Here is a 20,622-nt window from a genome sequence, read left to right on the forward strand (position 1 = left end):
GTAATATCAATATAAAAACTTGTAAAAATATCTTTTTAAATAATATAAATACCAACATTAATTACATTATTGTTTTTATTATTTTATTATTATTAGGATGAGCTGAGGAAGGAAGCTCTAGTCCAAAGACCCTATAATGAAGGCATTATCGACTTTGCGGTCAAAACTTGAAAGACCAGCAAAAGTGTGCACATGCGCTTACCAACTCTACTGGCATCCTAGGTTTTAGCTAATTTACAGAAGGCCTATATCTTCTGCCAATGACTTTATTTCTTCAGGCCACACTGAAATGTCCATTGTCAAGAGCTGGTGTCATTCTTCTTTGCGTCCCTCGTACCTAACGCTGGTGCTTGACATACAGTTGTGGCCTCTCAATACAAGCTTGTTCAATTTGACTGGATTCTTTTAGGTTCCCCCAAATTGTCGACAAACACAGCCAATTCTCGCTTAAATGCAGACAACAGAGCAGAAGAAGGGCGGGGGGAAAGGAAAAGAAAAAAAAAAGCTCTGGCGCTGAGGATTCTGGGCGCTGGAGTGCTGGCGCCCCGGCTGCGCAGGCGCATTGGCTTGCCTGGAGCCCGGCCCCTCCGAGCCGGCGCCATTGCTGGAAGTGTTCCCGCCCTGCTCTGCGAGTGCCCTCAGTTGTCCTCAGTTCGGCAGCCAGGTACTCGTTACCCCGGGCGCCGGACCCGCTTCCCCGCCGCCCCTCCCTCGGGGCTGGGCTCCTGGCGGCGTCGGGGGCGGGGCCGCTCCCTCCAGAGCCCTTGTCCCTGAGCCGACACGCCCACCCGAGAGGCGACAGGGGCTGGGCCTCCTGCCTGGCTGTCGCCTGGGTCTCTCCTAGGCCTGGCTCGGGGGCCGGCCGTGCCCTCGGTGGCGGGCGCGGCGCTGGGGTTGGGGAGCACGGGGCGCGGCCCTAGGCTTAGTAGGGTTCGACTCTGGCAGGCTGGCTCCTGACCCGACCCTCCGCCTCTTCCAGTCCTGTACCTTTGATGGCGGAGGTGGGGGGACCCCCGATGAGCACTTAGGGAAAGAGGGCGAGGCTGGGGAAGGACAGTGACCGTCCTGGCTTCTGAACCCGCAGGGACGGAACGGTTTCACACCTGATGACCTGACAGGTGGATGAACTCCAGTCCTTTAAGTAACCCCCCTCTCCCCGTCATTTTACGGCATTTCAAGTAATCTCTTTCAAATCACTTGTCTCTGCCAGACATGATAATGGCATTCTTGCTTTGGTTGGGAAATGAAGTTCTCAACAAGAACATGGGCCCCTTCGTTATTTTAGAATAACAAAGCTGGCGGAGAATCCACAGCAAGTGAAATTTCTCACGTCTTTAATGCTTCCGGAGTGCTCGGGAAGACAGACAGGGCTTGGGTGAAGTCAACAATATCCAGAAAAAAATATCTAGGCGATTACAAGTATGGAGAAATGTTAGCCTGGGTTAGATAATCTTATGCGTAATGTCAGAGGTGAAAGGAGAAACTGTGGCAAGCCTAATAACGCGTGCGCAAGTGATTTGCCAACTGACGCATTTCTACAGCAGCCAAACCAAGGTTAAAACAGGGGGTAGAGGCTGGGGTGGGGGGAACGGCCACTCTGGAACTTTATTACTACACCAAACTCGTATTAAATATAGATACTTTTTTAAAAATATATTTTTTAATGTTTTATTTATTTTTGAGAGAGAGAGAGAGAGACAGCGTGAGCAGGGGAGGGTCAGAGAGAGAGAGAGACACAGAAGCTGAAGACAGGCTCCAGGCTCTGAGCTGTCAGCACAGAGCCCGCCGCGGGGCTCCAACCCACGAATCGATATATCGATCATGACCTGAGCCGGAGTTGGACGCTCAACCGACTGAGCCTCCCAGGAGCCCCAATATACTTCTTACTGGCTACTTGGACAGTGTAGAAAAGTAGAAGGAAGTGTAAACGTCACAGGCCCAGGTCTCTGAGGCCACAGTGGACTTTGGCTCACTCACTCGCTTGCCTTTTTCTCTGTGCGTTCTTTTTACACAGTCGAGATCACGCTGAATATGGAACTTTGAAGAGCATTGGCTATTTTGATTATAAAATTTAAAAAGATGCTCATTGCACAGTTTAGTATTAAACATATTTGACTGGCATTACCTATATGGCATATTGCCAAGGAGGAGTTCATTCATCTTGAAAATTTTATGGGGTTCCTGAATGGCTCAGTCGGTTAAGCATCCAACTTCAGGCTCAGGTCATGATCTCACTATTGGATCCTCAGTGGAGCCCTGCATCGGCCTCTGTGCTGACAGCTCAGAGCCTGGAACCTGCTTCCAATTCTGTGTCTCCCCCTCTCTCTGCCCCTTCCCTCTCATGCTCTGTCTCTGTCTTTGTCTCTCTAAACAAGCAAACATTGAAAAAAATTTTAAAAAGAGTCTTTAATTTGGGATTGAGGAATTAGTTTGCTTTAGAACAATATTTCTTAAGATAAGTGTTTGAGATGTTTGTTGACAGTGTAGATTTCTGTGTCTCCTACTGAGAGTAGAAATCCTGGTTTAGATCTTGGATGGAGCTGAGGAATTTCCTTTTATTTTTAAGATTTTTTTTCAATAATCTCTACACCCAACGTGGAGCTTGAACTCACAACCCTGTGACCAAAAGTCACATACTCTACTAACTGAACCAGCCAGGTGCTCCAGAATTCCACGCCCCCCTTTTTTTGATGTTTATTTATTCACTTTGAGAGACAGCATGAGCGTGGGAGGGGCAGAGAGAGAGGGAGAGCAAAACTCTGCATGGTCACCACAGAGCCCGATTCGGGGCTCAGTCCCACAAACCGTGAGATCATGACCTAGACTGAAATCAAGAGTCAGATGCTCAACCAACTGGGTCACCCACGTGCCCCCAGAATTTCCTTTTTAATAAATGTGCCTAATGAGCTTTTTGCCCCTAGATTAAGATGTGGGAGTTTTCTAATTATATGTAGGAGTTTTCTGGAAACGAATCATCCTCATTAGATTTGCAAAGGAACCCATGACCTAGAATAAGGTAGAGAAACACTGAAGTATGGGAAAAGCACTTTTATTAGTAACTCTGAGACTTCAGTGTAAAAATCAAGAGTCAGATGCTCAACTGACTGAGTGCCCCAGGCACCCCAAGAAACACTTTCTTTCTCATAAAAGTCTGAGTTTTTAGGTGACTGGCAGTGATCAGGGCAGGAAGGGGTAGGCAGCTCTTTCACATTAGGCCGTCTAGAAACCCAGGTTCCATTCCTGCTTCTGCTTCATCACCTCCTTGGGGATGTTGTTTTTCCTGTGGTAGAAGCTTCTTCCTGTTGCGTTGCAAGCCTTTCATAGGGGAAACAAAGAACTAGAGGGCAAGCAGCTCCCTTGTAGAGATGTGATGTCACCTTGGGGCACCTGGGTGGCTCAGTTGGTTAAGTGTCAGACTCTTGATTTCAGCTCAGGTCACGATCTCACGGTTTGAGGGTTCAAGCCCTTTGTTGTGTTGGGGTCCAAGTTGGGTTTCATGTTGCGTTCCTCGCTGGGTTCCATGCTAACAGTGGAGAGCCTGCTTGGGATTTTCTCTCTCCTCCTTCCTCTGCCCCTTCCCCACTGACACACATGTGCTCTCTCTCAAAATAAATAAATAAACTTTAAAAAAATAAACTGTAAAACTCCTTCAAAAAAAAAAAAGATGTGATACCACCTCTTTTATTCAAATCCCATTTGTTATAATTTACTGACCTGAGCACACCTGCCGGCTAGGTGGCTGGGAAAGGTCTGTGGTTGGGTGGCCTTGTGGCCAGCTGAGATTTCAAACCTTTGTGGAGGGGAGACTGGATGTTGGAAGACAATTAGCAGTCTCTACTACATTGGCCTACTAAGTTTTCTGCTGCTTGAGTCAGTCTTAGAATATTTTCAAACAAAAATTGTTCTTTGGGGAATTTTATTTATTTATCCTTGTCTTACTCTGTTCCTGATCTTAGGAAAAGAGTTTTACCCTTTCACCATTGAGTGTGTTGTTAGCTGTGGGCTTGTCAAATATGACCTTTATTATGTTGCATGATGTCCTCTCTGTACCCCCTTTGTTGAGAGTTTTTATCATAATGGATGTTGAATTTTGCCAAATGCTTTTTCTGCATCTATTGAGATGATCATATGATTTTTATTCTTCATCTTGTTAATGTGGCGTATCACATTGATTGGCTTGCAGATACTGACGGTTCTTGCATCCCTGGCATAAACCCCACTTGATCATTGTGTATGATCCTTTTGATGTACTGTCGATTGAGTTTGCTACTATTTTCTTGAGGAATTTTGCATCTGTGTTCAACAGCCTTATTGACCTCTAATTTTCTTTCCCTGTGGTATCTTTGCCTGGTTTTAGAATCAAGGAAGTGCTAGCATTATAAAATCAATTTGGAAGTATTCCTTCCTCTCTGTTTCTTTTTTAATTTTTTAATGTTTTTTATTTATTTTTGAGAGACAGAGACAGCGAGAGCAGGGGAGAGGGTGAGAGAGAGAGGTAGATTCAGAATCTGAAGCAGGCTCCAGGCTCTGAGCTAGCTGTCAGCATAGAGCCTGACGCAGGGCTTGAACCCACAAACCATGAGATCATGACCTGAGCTGAGGCTGGCCGCTTAACTGACTGAGCCACCCAGGCACCCCCCTTCCTCTCAGTTTTTTAGAAGAGTTTGAGAACAGTTGGTATTAATTCTTCTTAAATGTTTGATAGAATTCACCAGTGAAGCTACCTAGTCCTGGACTTTGTTTTTCTATGAGTTTTTTAAAATTATTATTATTGATTCAATCTCTTCCTAGTAATTGGTCTGCCAGATTTTCACTTTCTTCATGATTGGTAGGTGGTATGTTTTAGGAAATTACTCATTTCTTCTACATTTTCCAATTTGTTGGCATGATCTTTTTTAGACCCATATTGCCTTAAAATTTAATGTGTGGCATATGACTCAACTAGGGATCTTATGAAAGAGCTGATTTTGGGTCAGTGAGTTCTGTAATTGGACCTCAGATTTTGCATCTTTCAAAAGCTCTCCAGTAATGTTAATGCTGCTGTTCTTCAGATTACGCTTTTGAATACAAAGCTCTTGGATGTTTAGTCTTTTAAAAATTGTTTTTCAAGTTTATTTATTATTTCGAGAGATAGAGAGAGTGAGTAGGGGAGGAGCAGAGAGAGAGACTCCCAAGCAGGCTCTGTGCCATCTGTGCAGAGCCTGACACGAGGCTCGAACTCACCTGCCGCAAGATCATGACCTGAGCTGAAATCAGGAGTCAGACATTTGGCCGATTGAGCCACTCAGGTGCTCCAAAATGTTTCATTTTTAGATGAGTAGATGATTGTGGCAAAGAAAGATTGATTTTTTTTTTTACATCATACAGCAAGTTGATGTAATGGAAATGGTGTGAGCATTGGAATTAGACTGATATATGCCCTTGGGTAAATAGTGTAATTTTTCTAAGCCTCATTTTCCTCAGAGTGGAATGGGAATATCATTACCATAGGATTGATGTGAAGTTCAAGTAAAATGGTATTTTAGGGGAACCTGGCAGGCTCAGTAGAGCATGCAACTCTTGATCTTGGGGTCATGAGTTCAAGCCCCATCTTGGAGATAGGGTTTACTCAATAAAAAGTAAATACATACTTTTTTAAAAAGAAAAGGGGCACCTGGGTGGCTCAGTCAGTTAGGCGTCTGACTTCGGCTCAGGTCATGATCTCGTGGTTTGTGGATTCAAGCCCCGTGGCAGGCTCTGTGCTGACAGCTTGGAGCCTGGAGCCTACTTCTGATTCTGTGTCTCCTTCTCTCTCTGCCCCCAACCTCCACTTGCACTCTGACTCTCAAATATGAATAAATATTAAAAAACAATTTTTAAGAAAAAAAGTTAAAGGTATTTTACTTTATTTTATTTTTTTATCGTCAAGGTAGCTAACATATGGTGTATACAGTATGCTCTTGGCTTCAAGAGTAGAGTCCCACAATTCATCACTTACCTACAACACCCCATACTCATCCCAACAAGTGCCCTCCTCAATGCCCATCACCCATTTTCCCCACCCTCCCCCCTGACCCCCTACCCTCATCAACCCTCAATTTGTTCTCTGTATTTAAGAGTCTCTTATGGTTTGCCTCCCTCTCTGTTTGTAGCTATTTTTCCTTCCCTTTCCCCATGATCTTCTGTTAAGTTTCTCAACTTCCACATATGAGTGAAAACATATATCTGTCTTTCTCTGACTGACTTATTTCACTTAGCATAATAGCCTCCAATTTCATCCACGTTGTTGCAAATGGCAAGATTTCATTCTTTTTCATTGCCAAGTAACATTCCATAGTGTATACATACCACATTTTCTTCATCCATTCATCAGTTGATGGACATATAGTCACTTTCCATAATTTGGCTATTGTTGATAGCGCTGCTGTAAACGTTGGGGTATGTGTAGCCCTATGAATCATCACTCCTGTATCCTTTGGATAAATTCCTAGTAGTGCTATTGCTGGGTCATAGAGTAATTCTATTTTTAATTATTTGAGGAATTTTCATGCTGCTTTCTAGAGTGGCTGCACAAGTTTGCACTCGCACCAACAGTGCAAGAGGGTTCCCCTTTCTCCACATCCTTACCAACATCTCTTGTTTCCGGAGTTGTTCATTTTAGCCACTCTGACTGGTGTGAGGTGGTATCTTGGTATGATTTTGATGTGTATTTCCCTGATGACAAGTGATGTTGAGCAGCTTTTCATGTGTCTGTTAGCCATTTGAATGTCTTCTTCGGAAAAGTGTCTATTCGTGTCTTTTGCATGTTTCTTCACTGGATTATTTGGTTTTTTGGGTGTTAAGTTTGATAAGTTCTTTATAGATTTTGGATACCAGCCCTTTTTCCGGTATATCATTTACAAATATCTTCTCCCATTCTGTTGGTTGCCTTTAGTTTTGTTGATTGTTTCCTTTGCTATGCAGAATCTTTTTATCTTGATGAGGTCCCAATAGTTCAGTTTTGCTTTTATTTCTTTTACCTTTGGAGATGTGTCAAGTAAGAAGTTGCTGTGGCTGAGGGCACAGAAGTTGTTGCCTGTTTTCTCTTCTAGGATTTTGATGGTTTCCTGTCTCACATTTAGGTCTTTCATCCATTTTGAATTGCAAGAAAGTGGTCCAGTTTCATTCTTCTGCATGTTGCTCTCCAGTTCTTCCAGCACCATTTGCTAAAGGGACTTTCCTTTTTCCATTGGATACTCTTTCCTCCTTTGTCAAAGACTAGTTGGCCATACAGTGGTGGGTCTCATCCTAGGTTCTCTATTCTATTCTATTCATCTGTTCTATTACATGTGTCTGTTTTTGTGCCAAATACCGTACTGCCTTGATGATGATGATGACTACTTTGTAGTACAGGCTAAGGTCCAGCCGGGATTGTGATACCTCTAGCTTTGGTTTTCTTTTTCAACATTATTGTGACTATTTGGGGTCTTTTGTGCTTCCATACATATTTTAGGATCATTTGTTCTAGCTCCAAGAAGAATGCCGGTGCTATTTTGATTGGAATTGCATTGAATGTATAGATGGCTTTGAGTAGTATCAACATTTTAACAATATTTGTTCTTCCAATCCATGACAATGGAATGTTTTTCCATTTCTTTGTGTTTTCAATTTCTTTCATAAGCTTTCTATAGTTTTCAGTATACAGATCTTTTACCTTTGGTTACATTTATTCCTAAGTGTTTTATGGTTTTTGGTGCAGTTTCAAATGAAACCTTTTCCTTAGTATCTCTTTCTGTTGCTTCATTATTGGTGTATAGAAATGCAACTTGATTTCTGTACACTGATTTTATATCTTGTGACTTTGCTGAATTCATATATTAGTTCTAGCAGTTTTTGGGTGGAGTCTTTAGCTTTTTCCATGTAGAGTATCATGTCATCTGCGAAAAGTGAAAGTTTGACTTCTTCTTTGCTGATCTGGATGCCTTTTATTTCATTTTGTTATCTCATTGCTGAGGCTACAACTTCCAACAATGTTTTAAACAGCAGTGGTGAGAGTGGACACCCCTGTCATGTTCCTGATCTCAGGGGGAAAGCTCTCAGTTTTTCCCCATTGAGGATGATATTAGCTGTGGGTCTCATATATGGCTTTTATGATGTTAAGGTAGGTTCCTTCTATCCTGACTTTCTTGAGGGTTTTTATTAAGAAAGGATGCTATGTAGGGCACCTGGGTGGCTCAGTTGGTTAAGCGTCCAGCTTCAGCTGAGGTCATGATCTCACGGTTTGTGGGTTTGAGCCCCGCGTCGGGCTCTGTGCTGACAGTTAGTTCAGAGCCTGGAGCCTGCTTCAGATTCTGTACCTCCCTCTCTCTCTGACCCTCCCCTGCGTACACTGTCTCTCTGTCTCTGAAAAATAAATTAAAAAAAAAAACATTTAAAAAATGGATGCTGTGTTTTGTCAAGTGCTTTTCTTGCATCTATTCCCAGGATCATATGGTTCGAATCCTTTCTTAATGTGCTGTATCACATTGATTGATTCACAAATACTGAACCAGCCCTGCAGCCCAGAAATGAATCCCACTCGTGTTTTAAAAGATCCTTGTACAATGTCTGGCCTGCTAGCTGTGACTACATTTAATGGTATTAAAATGTCACAATCTCCTGGAACAAGGAACTTATTTCCTTACTGATCTTGGGGGTTAATCTCGTGTCCTTTAGGGAAGTCGTGCCTCCTTATAATATCAGGATTCCAATTAGCTAAATCTAAGGTTTCCAAGGTAGGATTGATTTTCATCGTTGATTTCTCTTTCTCAGCTGTGTCTCTGCAGGACTCCACTCTCGCCAGAGAGGGGAACACAGAGATCATGGCTGCTGGGGTCTTTTCTCTTGGACCTCTGGTAAGTTGGGGTTTTCTCTGGTCCTGACCTGCCTCTTGGTTTGAAAGCATGTCTATTTTTCTTGAAGTCTGTGACTTCTCCATCTCACCCACATCCCTTCTAGTAACTGAATCAGATTGTTTCACCCATGAAAATTGGGTTCCTCACAGTGAAGCTTGTAATCTATAAAAAGTTTTACTATACATATGGTACCAAATACGAAGATTCGTGATCTTTCAAAAAATACTTTTGCTATTTTTTGATAGACAGTCTAGGAAATTTAATTTTGATGTTAAATTTGTATTATTCCCAGGAAATTTCAGTTTTTTGTGGGGTAAAAGAATAGGATATTTTAAATTGGAAATATTGGTTAGGAAATTTGGGGGAAAGTATGTACACATAGACACACGTACACACCCTCTTAATTGAGAGGGACCGGTCCCCTTTTGCCCACTCTCAGTGATCTCCTCTTTTCTACCCACTAAAAAGTGACCAAGCTTAATAGATGACATGGAGAGAAAGAAGATGTTTAAGACACAGAGCTTGGCCGTAGGGTGCTTACAGTCTCATTGAGGTAAGGCCTACAAAAGAAATAGTTTCATAATTGATTTAGGTGAATGATAGTCACTTAGCTGTATGATAAACCCGGTGAGTGTCCTGGAAGAGGAGAAGTGGGCGTTCGCGTGGGCGAAACTGGCCACAGAAAGCTCATGAGGACAGTTAGACTTAGGTAGTACTTACAAGTGGGATTTAAGTTGTCACAGAGTATTTGTAAGGGTGCTTCAGGTGAGAAGGGAGTTTAAGGGCAAGAGAGCAGTGGAGTGAGCTGGTGATTCTTGTTAGAAAGTTATGAAAGATCGAACTGGGAATTAGATATTTAAGCTGAATCTTTTAATGTTTCCCTGAAGATATTTAAGTGTGTGTGTGTGTGTGTGTGTGTGTGTGTGTGTGTGTGTGTGAGAGAGAGAGATGGGTGTCAGTGAGAGACTTTAGCCGTGTCTTTTTGAATTAGATTCTGAAGAAAGGCGATACCAACAAATATAATTTGTTCTGGTAACAATCCACAGTAACATATACTCGTGACCTTTTATTCTTTGTAGCCAGGATGTATGACATGTAAATAGTCCTTAAGGAAATCAATTTGACAATAAACTATTAAAAATAAATTTAAAAAAACAAAAACCAAAAAAAAATAGTCCTTAAGACATAACCTTGAAAAGATAAATAAAAACCAAAATATTATTCTTAATTGGCATCTCCAAAGTATTTATCTAATATTGGCATGGTCAAACCCATCCCTAATTAGCAGAGGTTGATGTTCACATCATCATTAATTTTCTGGAAGCTGAATGTTTGTATTTTTTAGGTTAGAACTTAGAGGGGAGAAATAAGATACCATTTTTTCTCAGTGGACTTTCAGTAGTCTTAGTAACCATAGTTTTTTTAAATGGCACACACAAAACCTAAAATCATAAGTACTCATTGAAAGATATAGTGAAATACCACTTCATTTATAAAACCAGGCCCTCATAGGGATACAGCTTATAAGGTTAAGAAAATAACATAGTAAGAAGTCCCTAAAATACTACCTGAAAATCTACGAGGCGTTTCCCCTGACCCCCCCAACACTGAAATGATTTTCAACTGTGCAAAATACGTAGCGTTACTAGGTTTCGAATACTATTCTTGAGCAAGATAGATACTCTCTGAGAAGTACATTTCAACTCTATATGAAAAGGGAAAATTAGATAGCATCTGAAGCCCTCTTAATATAAATCTATTTTTGGTTGTATAAGTAGGTGCTTTGTTGGAAGCCTCCTTTAAATACCATGCCGTTGTATCTTGTCTTGTGTTTGTCATCGTCTCAAAGTTAAAGAAGTTTGGCTGTTACTATGGGATGGTAATTTCAGCTCTAAATTAAGCAATAAAAGGGGTACGCCACATCCACAGGAGACCGTTGGCACTTGAGACTCTGCTGTGGGTCACTGCTGTGTCGCTGAGTGATCGTATCCTGTATCCCTTCAGAATCCTGAAGTTTCCAAGCCAGATGAAGACCTTCACCTTCAGGCCGAAGAACCAGAATTGGTAAAGGTAATACCTAACACATTACATGAGGGGAATAAAGTGCCTCTTTTACTGTGCCTGCTTCTTAATGTTCCTAGTTTGTTGCAAGTTTGCAGTGAGTACCGTCTTGCTTGATAGGTGTATAACCCCACCAGTGTGATAGATTTCATTTCCCTCGGTGGCAGCCCTAATGTGGCAGATACGTCACATCTTAACTGCTGCTCATAAAGTAGTCCGTATCACGTGCTCTGATTCTTGCTTTGCATCATGAGACTCGACACCATTAAAAATATCAAGAATACATCAACATCAGTGGAAATATTCTTAAGAGGTGTTTCAATTGGTGTCGATTTTTTTTAATGTTTTATTTATTTTTGATACAGAGAGAGACAGAGCATGAGAGAGGGAGGGTCAGAGAGAGAGGGAGACACAGAACCAGAAGCAGGCTCCAGGCTCTGAGCTAGCTGTCAGCACAGAGCCCGACGCGGGGCTCCAACCCACGATCGTGAGATCTGACCTGAGCTGAAGCCGGACGCTTAACCGACTGAGCCACCCAGTCGCCCCTGGTGTCTCAGTGGTGATTTTTTATTGCATTATATTGTTAAGCTGACTTTCTTATTCATGAGTATAAAATCCAACTGATTTTTTCCAGAAAATATCAAAGTCAGAAATGTATGAAATATGTTGAGAAAAATTATCTAACATTTATCTAAGTTTTAGACAAAAGGTAAATGTATGCCCTTTCGGTGTCATATTGGACCACTGTCTAACCAGCCTGGGTGAGGGTCATCTGACATAGCACAGAGGGTTCTGTTGTTTGATGTACTAGTTACTGTTGGTTAATAGCCAGACCCTCAAAGTCCTATGTTAACTTGTAGAACATTGAAAATTTGCAAATTATTTTACCTAGGAGAAAAAAATCACCCCCAAGTTTATGGTTTTATTATCTCTGTAGGACATTCACCAGGTTTCTAACTAATTTTGCAGTCTTATTCCAGGATTCTTTCTTCTGAAGTCAGTAGACAGCTGTTTTTGTGCCTCCTTTGAGCCAGCTTTGTCAAGCAGCTGATCTCTCATTACTGACCTCAGTAAAACTTTGGCACATGTTGACAATACTTGTAGAATTATGGGGCTTGATTTTTTTTAATTTTTTTATTGAAGTAGAGTTGACATACAGGATTATATTAGTTTCAGTTGTACAGCATAGTGATTGGATGTAACTCTGTACATAACACAGTGCTCATCACAATAAGTGTGGTTACTATTACCAAAGTTATAGTATTATTGTCTGTACTCTATGCTATACTTTTCATCTCTGTCATTTATTTTATAACTGGAAGTTCGTGCCTCTTAATTCCCTTTACCTGTTTCACCCATTCTCTCACCCTCCCCCAAAACCACCATTTTGTTCTCTGTATTTAAGAGTCTGTTTCTAGTTTTTGTTTGTTCATTTGTTTTCTTTTTTAGATCCCACATATAAGTGAAATCATATATTTATCTTTGGTTTATTTCACTTAGCATAATACCCTCTAAGTCCATCAGTGTTGTCAGGAATGACAAGATGGGTTTGTTTTCTTTCTTATGGCTGGGTAATATTTCAGTGCATGTGTGTGTGCACTCGCATGTGCGTGTGTGTGTGCATACCACATCTTCTTTATCCATTTACTTATCAATAGACACTTGCATATATATCTTAGCTATTGTAAATAATCCTACAATAATCATAGGGGTGCACATATCTTTTTGAATTAGTGTTTTCATTTTCTTTGGGTAACAAGCAGTGGAATTACTGGATCATATAGTAATTCTAGTTTGAATTTTTGAGGCACCTCCACACTGTTTTCCATAACCAGCTTGTATGCCCACCAACAGTACACGAATCCTTTTCTTCACACCCTTGCCGGTTCTTATTATTTCTTGTCGTCTTTATTTTAGCGGCTCTGACAGCTGTACAGTGGTATCTCACTGTGATTTGCTTTGCATTTCTTCTGTTGGCCCTTCATACGTTCTCTTTGGGAAAATGTCCATTCAGGTCACCTGCCCATTTTTAATTGGACTATTTGGTTTTTTGTTGTTGAGTTGTATGAGTTCTTTTTATATTTCAGATATTAACCCCTTATCATATAAATCATTTGCAAATACCTTCTCCCATTTATTTGGTTGCCCTTTTTCTTTTTTAAAAATTTTTGGGTAAATTCTATGCCCAATCTGGAGCTTGAGTTCAAGCTCCACTGGCTGAACCGCCAGGGCCCTCAACAGGTTGCCTTTTTGTGTCGATGGTTTCTTTTGCTATGCAAAACCTATTAGTCTCCTGTAGTCCTACTGATTTATTTTTGCTTTTATTTGCCTTGCCTCAGGAGACAGACTCAGAAAACTTTTGCCAAGGCCAATGTTCAACTGTTGCTTAGGCCTATATTTTCTTTTTGGTGTTTTATGGTTTCAGGGCTTCCATTTAGGCTGTTTGAAGAGACAGTCTTTTCCTCATTTATTTTCTTGCCTCCTTTCTTATACATAATTATGTTTGTTTTAATTACGTAAAAGTTCAACTCCTTTTCTTTAGAATTACATTTTTAAGTTTTTAAGAAAATCATATATCGAAAGTTGGTTTTATTCTAAGAATGTTTAGTATAAAACTGGGCTTTCTTTTTGCTTTAATGAGAAAATACATTCTGACACTCAGTATTACACTTAATTTTTATATAGTTTGTCGTAACCCGACGCTCAGGGTGTTACTCTACTGAGCCCCGCGTTGAGGCACCATAGTTGTTTTTTATTTTTCAATTTAGTACTGGGCCAGTCATCCTTAAAATTGTCCTTTAACATATGGCAGTTTAGACTTAAAATTTTTAAGGTAAAAATATTAATAGCTTCAGACTTTGAATCCTGAACTGTAGGAAAGTACCATTGTTTTTGACATGGTGAATAATTCGTATGGTTTATTTTTGTTCTTCTGACAGGAAATTCCTGGCAGAAGAGTAATTCTGTGTGGCTCTTTCTTAAATTCTACATCCTGTTTATAAGTACTAAACTTAGTTTTTAAATGGTTTTGGTTTTTGAGAGAGACATAGCAGAGTAGGCAAGGGGCAGAGAGAGGGAGACGCAGAATCTGAAGCAGGCTCCAAGCTCTGAGCTGTCAGCACAGAACCCACCGTAGGGGTTGGACCTATACACTGAGATCATGACCTGAGCCAAAGTCGGAGGCTTATGACTGAGCCACCCAAGCGCCCCTGAACTTACTTTTATTTAGTTTTAATTGTAGTAAAACCAGTCTTTTAGTGATAACATTTCTAACATTTCCATATCTACAAAAAGGGCAGATAGAATTTTCATAGGGCGCGTGTTGACTCTTGATCAATTTGGGAACTATTGCTGTGTTAATATTAAGTTTTATAATAAGAATACGGAATGTCTTCCCATTTAGGTATTCTTTAGTTTCTCTTGGTGATATTTTGTCATTTTCAGTGTACGTGTCTTGCACATCTTTTAAATTCATTCCTAAGTGTTTTATTCTTTTTTGCTATTTTAAATGGATTTTTTTCTTAATTTCTTTTTTGGAATGTTCATTACTAGTGTAGAAATAATTGACTTACGTATATCGATTTTGTGTCCTGAACCTTGCTGAACTAGTTTATTTAGTTCTAGAAGGGTTTTGTCTGTTTGGGGGTTTTGTTGTTGTTGTTATTGTTGTTGTTTTGCACATGCATGTGTGTAGATTTTTTTTTTAGGTTTTCTATATGGAAGGTAATATCTGTAAATGGAGATTATGTCATTTCCAAATAGAAATTTACTTCTTCCTTTCCAGTCTGGATACCTTATATTTCTTTTTCTTCTCTCATTTCTCTTGCTAAGCCTTACAGCTCAATGTTGAATAGAAGTGAGCAGAAGGGACATCTTTGTGAGGTTTATGATCACAGGCTGGACCATGATTGGCCCCGGCTAAGGGTGGTGTCTGGCCTAGCCTGAGCCAATCATAGACCCCCAGGAAGGTGGTATTTCCTGGCATCTCGGTGGGGGCGGGGGAAGAGGAGAGTAGGTTTCCATTAACCTGAACCATCATAGGTGGGGGTATTATTCTTAACTTGTTGAGCAAGTCCCTTGTTTTTAAAGTTTCTGGAACTTCAGGTGGGGCCACAGATTCCAGTACGTTTTAGTGTTGCCTGGGAAAGCAGAGACTTGGGCCTCCTAGTTTCTGAGGCTTATATGAAGCCTGTCATGGCGTTAGTTTGGCTCTTCAGTTTTCATAGATGGTCTCTATCATGTTGACAATGTTTTTGCTTCTATTTCTGGTTTGTTGGATTTTGTCACATACTTTTCTGAGTCCCTTAAGATCATTGTGTGGGTTTTGTTCTTTATTCTATTAATATGGTGTATTACCTTGATTAAGATATTAAATGAACTTTGTATTCCTGGGATAACTCCCGTTTGGCTATGGCATATATTATGTTTTCTTTTTTGCTGGATTCAAACTGAGTCAAGCTGAATTCTGTCTGGCTCTTCCTTAAATTCTACATTTGTTTTATTTTGGTAATACTGGCCTTACAGAATGAGTTGAGAATGTTTCCTTCTATTTTTTGGAAGAGTTACTGAAAGATTGGTGTTAATTCTTCTTGAAATGTCTGAGGGAATTCAGTGAAGCCACTTGAACCTGGGTTTTTATTTGTGATAAGTTTAATTATAATATTCATATTTTCTATGTCTTCTTGAGTCAGTTTTGGTATTTTGTTTCTTTCTAGGAATCTGCCCATTTCTAGATGTTTCTAATTTGTTGGCACACAGTTGTTCATAGTATTCTCTTATAATCCTTTTATTTCTAAAAGGTCAGTAGTAATGTCTCATTTTTCATTCCTGATGTTAGTAATTTGAGTCTTCTCTTTTTTCTTAGTCTAGCTAAGGTCTTTGTAACTGTTATCTTTTCAAAGAACTAACTTTTGCATTGGTTGATTTTTCTCTACTGTTTTTCTATTCTCTGTTTTGTTTATCTTGATTCTAATATTATTTCCTTCTGCTTTAAAAAAAATTTAATTCACTCTTTCTAGTTTCCTAAGGTATAAATTTATGTTTTTATTAAGTTCTTAATTTAAATTACAGTATAGTTAACATAGTGTTACATTAGTTTCAGGTGTACAATATAGTGATCCAACAATTCTATATGTTACCCAGTGCTCATCATAATTCATATACTCTTTAAGCCCCATCACCTATTTTATCCATCCCTCACACAGAACAAATCTTAGCCAAATATAATCTAACTTAAGACCTTTGTCTGACTAGTCAGCTAATCAGGATCTTTAGTTTACTATATCATAGAGTATAGTGATTGTCAGAATTTGAATTCTGGAGCCAAATGTCCTGAATTTGAATCTAGACTTTACTTCTTCCGAGAACGTGGACAAGACATGGGACCTTTTCTTGCCTCACTTTTCTTCTTAGCACCTTCCTTACTGTGAGGATTCAGTCCTAAGTAGCGAGCCCTTATTAGATCAGAACCTGACAAGTATTATGCACTATACATATACAAAAGGAGAGAGTAGTTTTATGAATCCCTTTGCCTGCCTCCCAGCAATTATTGGACCATGGATAATAATCATGTTTCGTTTGTAATCTTACCCTCTCTCACTAATTATTTTGAAGCATAGATAAGACATATGTCTTAACAAGATATGTAATTTATCTATAAATACCTCATATCTATAACATGTTTTATAATGTAACATATACTATCATGGTTACAGTTAAAAGATCCTTAGAAAGCCTTAATATCAAATGTGGAGCTGGTATTTGTTTCCCAAGTTGATTCATATGTTCTGATTAGTTAATGTTGTCTCTTAGGCCACTTTTAGGCTAGAGTTTTCCCCCTCCCTCTCTTCTTCCCCCTTGTAATAATTCATTGAAAAACCAAGTGATTTCTACTTTAGAGCTGTGTTGTCTGATACAGTAGCCACTAGCCACAGGTGGCTTTTGAGCATGTGAAATGTAACTAACCCACACTGAGATGTACTGTCAACTTAAAACACACATCATATTTCAGAGACTTACTACAAAAGATAGAGTCTTATTAATAAGTTTTACATTGATTGCACATTGAAATATGTACACTAGTCTAAATATATTATTTAAAGTAGTTTCACTTTTTTAAAGTGATTTATTTATTTTATTTTGAGAGAGAGAGCATGAGCAGGGAAGGGGCAGAGAGAGAGAGAATCCCTGATGTAGGGCTTGAACTCACAGACCATGAGATCATGACCTGAGCTGAAACCAAGAGTCGGACGCTTACCCAGCTGACCTACTCAGGCGTCCCTCACTTGTTTTCTTTTTAGTGGGGCTACTAGAAAACTTTACATTACATATGTGACTTGCAACGTACTGCCATTGGACAACATGGATTTACAATTTCACACAATATTAATTTTATTTATTGTATCTCCGTGGGGATATGCAACACGTTCATCTGTCCCCTGTATTTGCAGTGTATTGTTAGTTAGGTATAGAGGCTTTATCAGATTCCAGCTGGATTATTTTAAAAATGTTTTTGCCAGTAGTATTTCATGTATCTGATACATGCTACCGAAAGGCGCGTAATGCCTGATCGGGAGGCCTCTTTGATATATTAGCAGCCACTGATGACCCTTTAATCCATCAGAGGTTGCAAAATGATGATGCGCTAATTCTTTTATTCCTTTTCATGTATTAGCTGGAATCCTTCCATAAAAAGAAATCTCTCCTCGACAATGTGATCACATTTGATAACCATAAAAATTTTAATATTTTACATAGGAAACGAACAAAAGGTTAGTTCTTTCTCTTTATTTACCAGTTTACAGGCATCCTCCAAAAATGATCAATGAGTATTTTTATAGTATTATTATGAAATCATGAATTTAAAGTTGTATTTTTGAAACCCATTTTGTGCCATTATTAGCTAGTGGGAGACTCTTCAAGTGGTCCTCCTGTGTCTTAGATACGATCCTAGTAGTCCTCGATACCTTGCTTGCCTTTTAATATCACAGAAAGTTCCAGGCCCTGATTCCTTTAGAGGGAGGTAAAGTCTAGCTTGCGTAATGTTAGTTTATTAGTTATTGTTTTTATTTTTAGGCCTTTATAGTGGATGAAGCTAGGAAATATATTTTATTTTGTTTCCTAAAAAATAAAATAACTCATGAGTTTATACTGATACTTCCAATTCAAATTTGGATCTATGGAATTATTTGCATAATCTCATCAATATTACACTTATATCTTCTTTCTCCCCTGCCAAATTTATTTCTTCTCAATGACAGCAACATAATAATGTATTTTATCAAACACATAGCCGTTACAAAATAACATTCTCATCATTACCACCAACAATATGACTATTTATTGGAAACATACAGTTTTTGCAGTTCTTTGTCTTCTTGGGGTATATCTCACAAAGGATGAACAGAAAAATTGCCGTGTTTTAAAGTTCCTTAAAATAATTTCTCACTGGTGAATGCATATGCTTCACACTGGTTTCATTTTACTTTTAATTTTTAGGAATGACTTTTTAAATTTTTTTCTTTTATAATAATATATTTACATGGTTCAAAAGTAAAATCTATAAAATATTCAGAAGAGTCTAGCTCCTCTTCCGGTCCTCCATTTTCTTGCTCAAAGGGAGAGCTCATAATGTTCTGTTTCTACAATGTGATGATAAACTACATCTTTTGTTAAGCTGTATCCTGTAGATTTGGACCTGATATTATACATAAGCCAGGGTTTTTTTTTAATATTTTTATTTTGTTTATTTATTTTAATCTTTATTTATTTTTGAGAGAGAGAGACAGAGCATGAGCAAGGGAGGAGCAGAGAGAGGGAGACACAGAATCAGAAGCAGGCTCCAGTCTCTGTCAGCACAGAGCTTGAGGCGGGGCTCAGACCCACGAACCGCGAGATCATGACCTGAGCGGAAGTTGGATGCTCAACCAACTAAGCCACCCAGGGGCCCTGACAATCCAGGCTTTTGAGGGAGAAAAGATTCTGTGGGTAGAAACTGCTAGCTATTATCAACCTGAAGACTTTCTAGGGACGGAGGAAATCCAGATAATATAGTAAGACCAATATTGCAAAGTTAGAGAAAGACAGGTTTGAACTGGCGTGAAAAGAAATTTTTGCTTTGAGTAAAACTCCTCTTGTGGTTTTAAGTTCTTGTCACTGGAGAGATTCATCCTTTAAGGGTTGAACTGGTTGACTTCAGTGGTCATTTGGTGGCTGTGAGTTCTGGAAGTTTCCTCCAGCTTTGTATGTGTTATTCTGCACAACAGGTCTTACTATATAGTCCCCAGGTGACCCTAGTGTACTTATTTTAGGATCCCGTGACATTTAAAGATGTGGCTATAGACTTCTCATTAGAAGAGTGGAGGTTGATGGACCTTTCCCAGAGGAACCTGCACAAGGACGTGATGCTGGAGAATTACAGGAATCTTGTCTCCCTGGGTAAGAATAACTTCTGTGTTCATGTATCTACCCCCTTGACCAGGTATGCTGAAGGTAGAGAACCTTTAAAGTACTTAAGTGAATTTGGAGTTAGAGCTTCGGCATTAAAATCTCATATTGTGGGGAATGTTGCTGGGAGTCACACTATCCCTTGCTCATCACTAAGGGGTCTGCCCACTGTAGAGTAAGAAATACATATTTCGTGGGCAGCTTGGAGTGTGTTGACAGTCCCCAGATTTAGGACTAAAGTTTTTTCTGATCACTTTTATAAATGGGAGCCATAGTTATGGGTACCTCCAGAAAGAAAGAAACAAATGCATTCATTTTCTTCCTAAACTCAGATTACTCCCGTGTTCTGTTAGCCCAGAGAACCTGGGCTCATAGTGCTGGGCTCCTTTGAGATAATGTTTAGAATTCTCTGTAACTCCACTATACCAGAGAACGTTCTGCTGCGACGGAATGTTCTGTAGCTGTGCTGTCCCGTATGGACGCACCAGCGCTCGGAGCTGCTAAGAGCTGGAAATCTGGCTGGTCAACTGAAGAACTGGATTTTAAATTTTACGTGGTTTTAACTAATTCACATTCAAACTTAAATAGCCACATGTGACTGCTGAAAAGAGTATTGGACAGTGCATCCCAGGAACTTCCCATAACAGCCACTCTGCACAGAAGATTAAGAGCTGAGAGCGACTGAGCAAGATGGCTGAGGAGCCGGAGTCAGGGCTGCGGCTCCCTCCCTCAAGTACTACTGATGGCGAAGGACCTACGGAGGCCTCTCCAGAAACAGCCACTCCGGAGCCCCCTTCTTCCGCTGCAGCCTCCCCGGGGACAGAGGAACCTGCCCGCGACACCAAGAAAAAAATTGATGTCCTGTTGAAGGCGGTGGGAGACACTCCTATAATGAAAACAAAGAAGTGGGCCGTAGAGCGCACGCGGACCATTCAAGGACTCATTGACTTCATCAAAATGTTCCTTAAGCTTGTGGCCTCTGAACAGTTGTTTATTTATGTGAATCAGTCCTTTGCACCCTCCCCAGACCAGGAGGTTGGAACCCTCTATGAGTGTTTTGGCAGTGATGGTAAACTGGTCCTACATTACTGCAAATCTCAGGCCTGGGGATGAAGCACAGAGGAAAGACCTTGCTACCCAAGTGAGTCTTCACAAAGGAAACACCCTTGGAAAAAGTTTTGCTGCCTGTGACAAGAGACTTGTGTATGTGATCTACTCAGCACACATCTACTGTGACTCCTGTTTATGCCTAAAGAAACCCATA

The 20,622-nt window shown here is 40.0% G+C and overlaps 1 protein-coding gene and 1 pseudogene across 2 annotated transcripts in view; both read left to right on the top strand.

The window, feature by feature from the left end:
* Positions 1-599: 599 nt before the first annotated feature.
* ZNF624 (zinc finger protein 624) overlaps positions 600-20,622 on the top strand; it is a 30,374-nt gene continuing 10,351 nt past the window's right edge. Inside the window, exons 1-4 of one of the 2 annotated variants that reach the window (XM_029928596.1) lie at positions 600-664; positions 8,770-8,852; positions 10,857-10,922; positions 19,223-19,349. In XM_029928596.1, the coding sequence (XP_029784456.1) occupies positions 8,820-8,852; positions 10,857-10,922; positions 19,223-19,349 (226 nt within the window). In that variant the 5' untranslated portion in view covers positions 600-664; positions 8,770-8,819. Of the gene's footprint in view, positions 665-8,769; positions 8,853-10,781; positions 10,923-19,222; positions 19,350-20,622 lie in introns of those variants that run through there. The other variant, XM_029928597.1, reaches the window with a different exon arrangement.
* Positions 19,271-20,601, top strand: LOC115282530 (annotated as a pseudogene).

The sequence above is a fragment of the Suricata suricatta genome, chromosome 17, assembly GCF_006229205.1.
Source record: "Suricata suricatta isolate VVHF042 chromosome 17, meerkat_22Aug2017_6uvM2_HiC, whole genome shotgun sequence".
NCBI lineage: Eukaryota > Metazoa > Chordata > Mammalia > Carnivora > Herpestidae > Suricata > Suricata suricatta.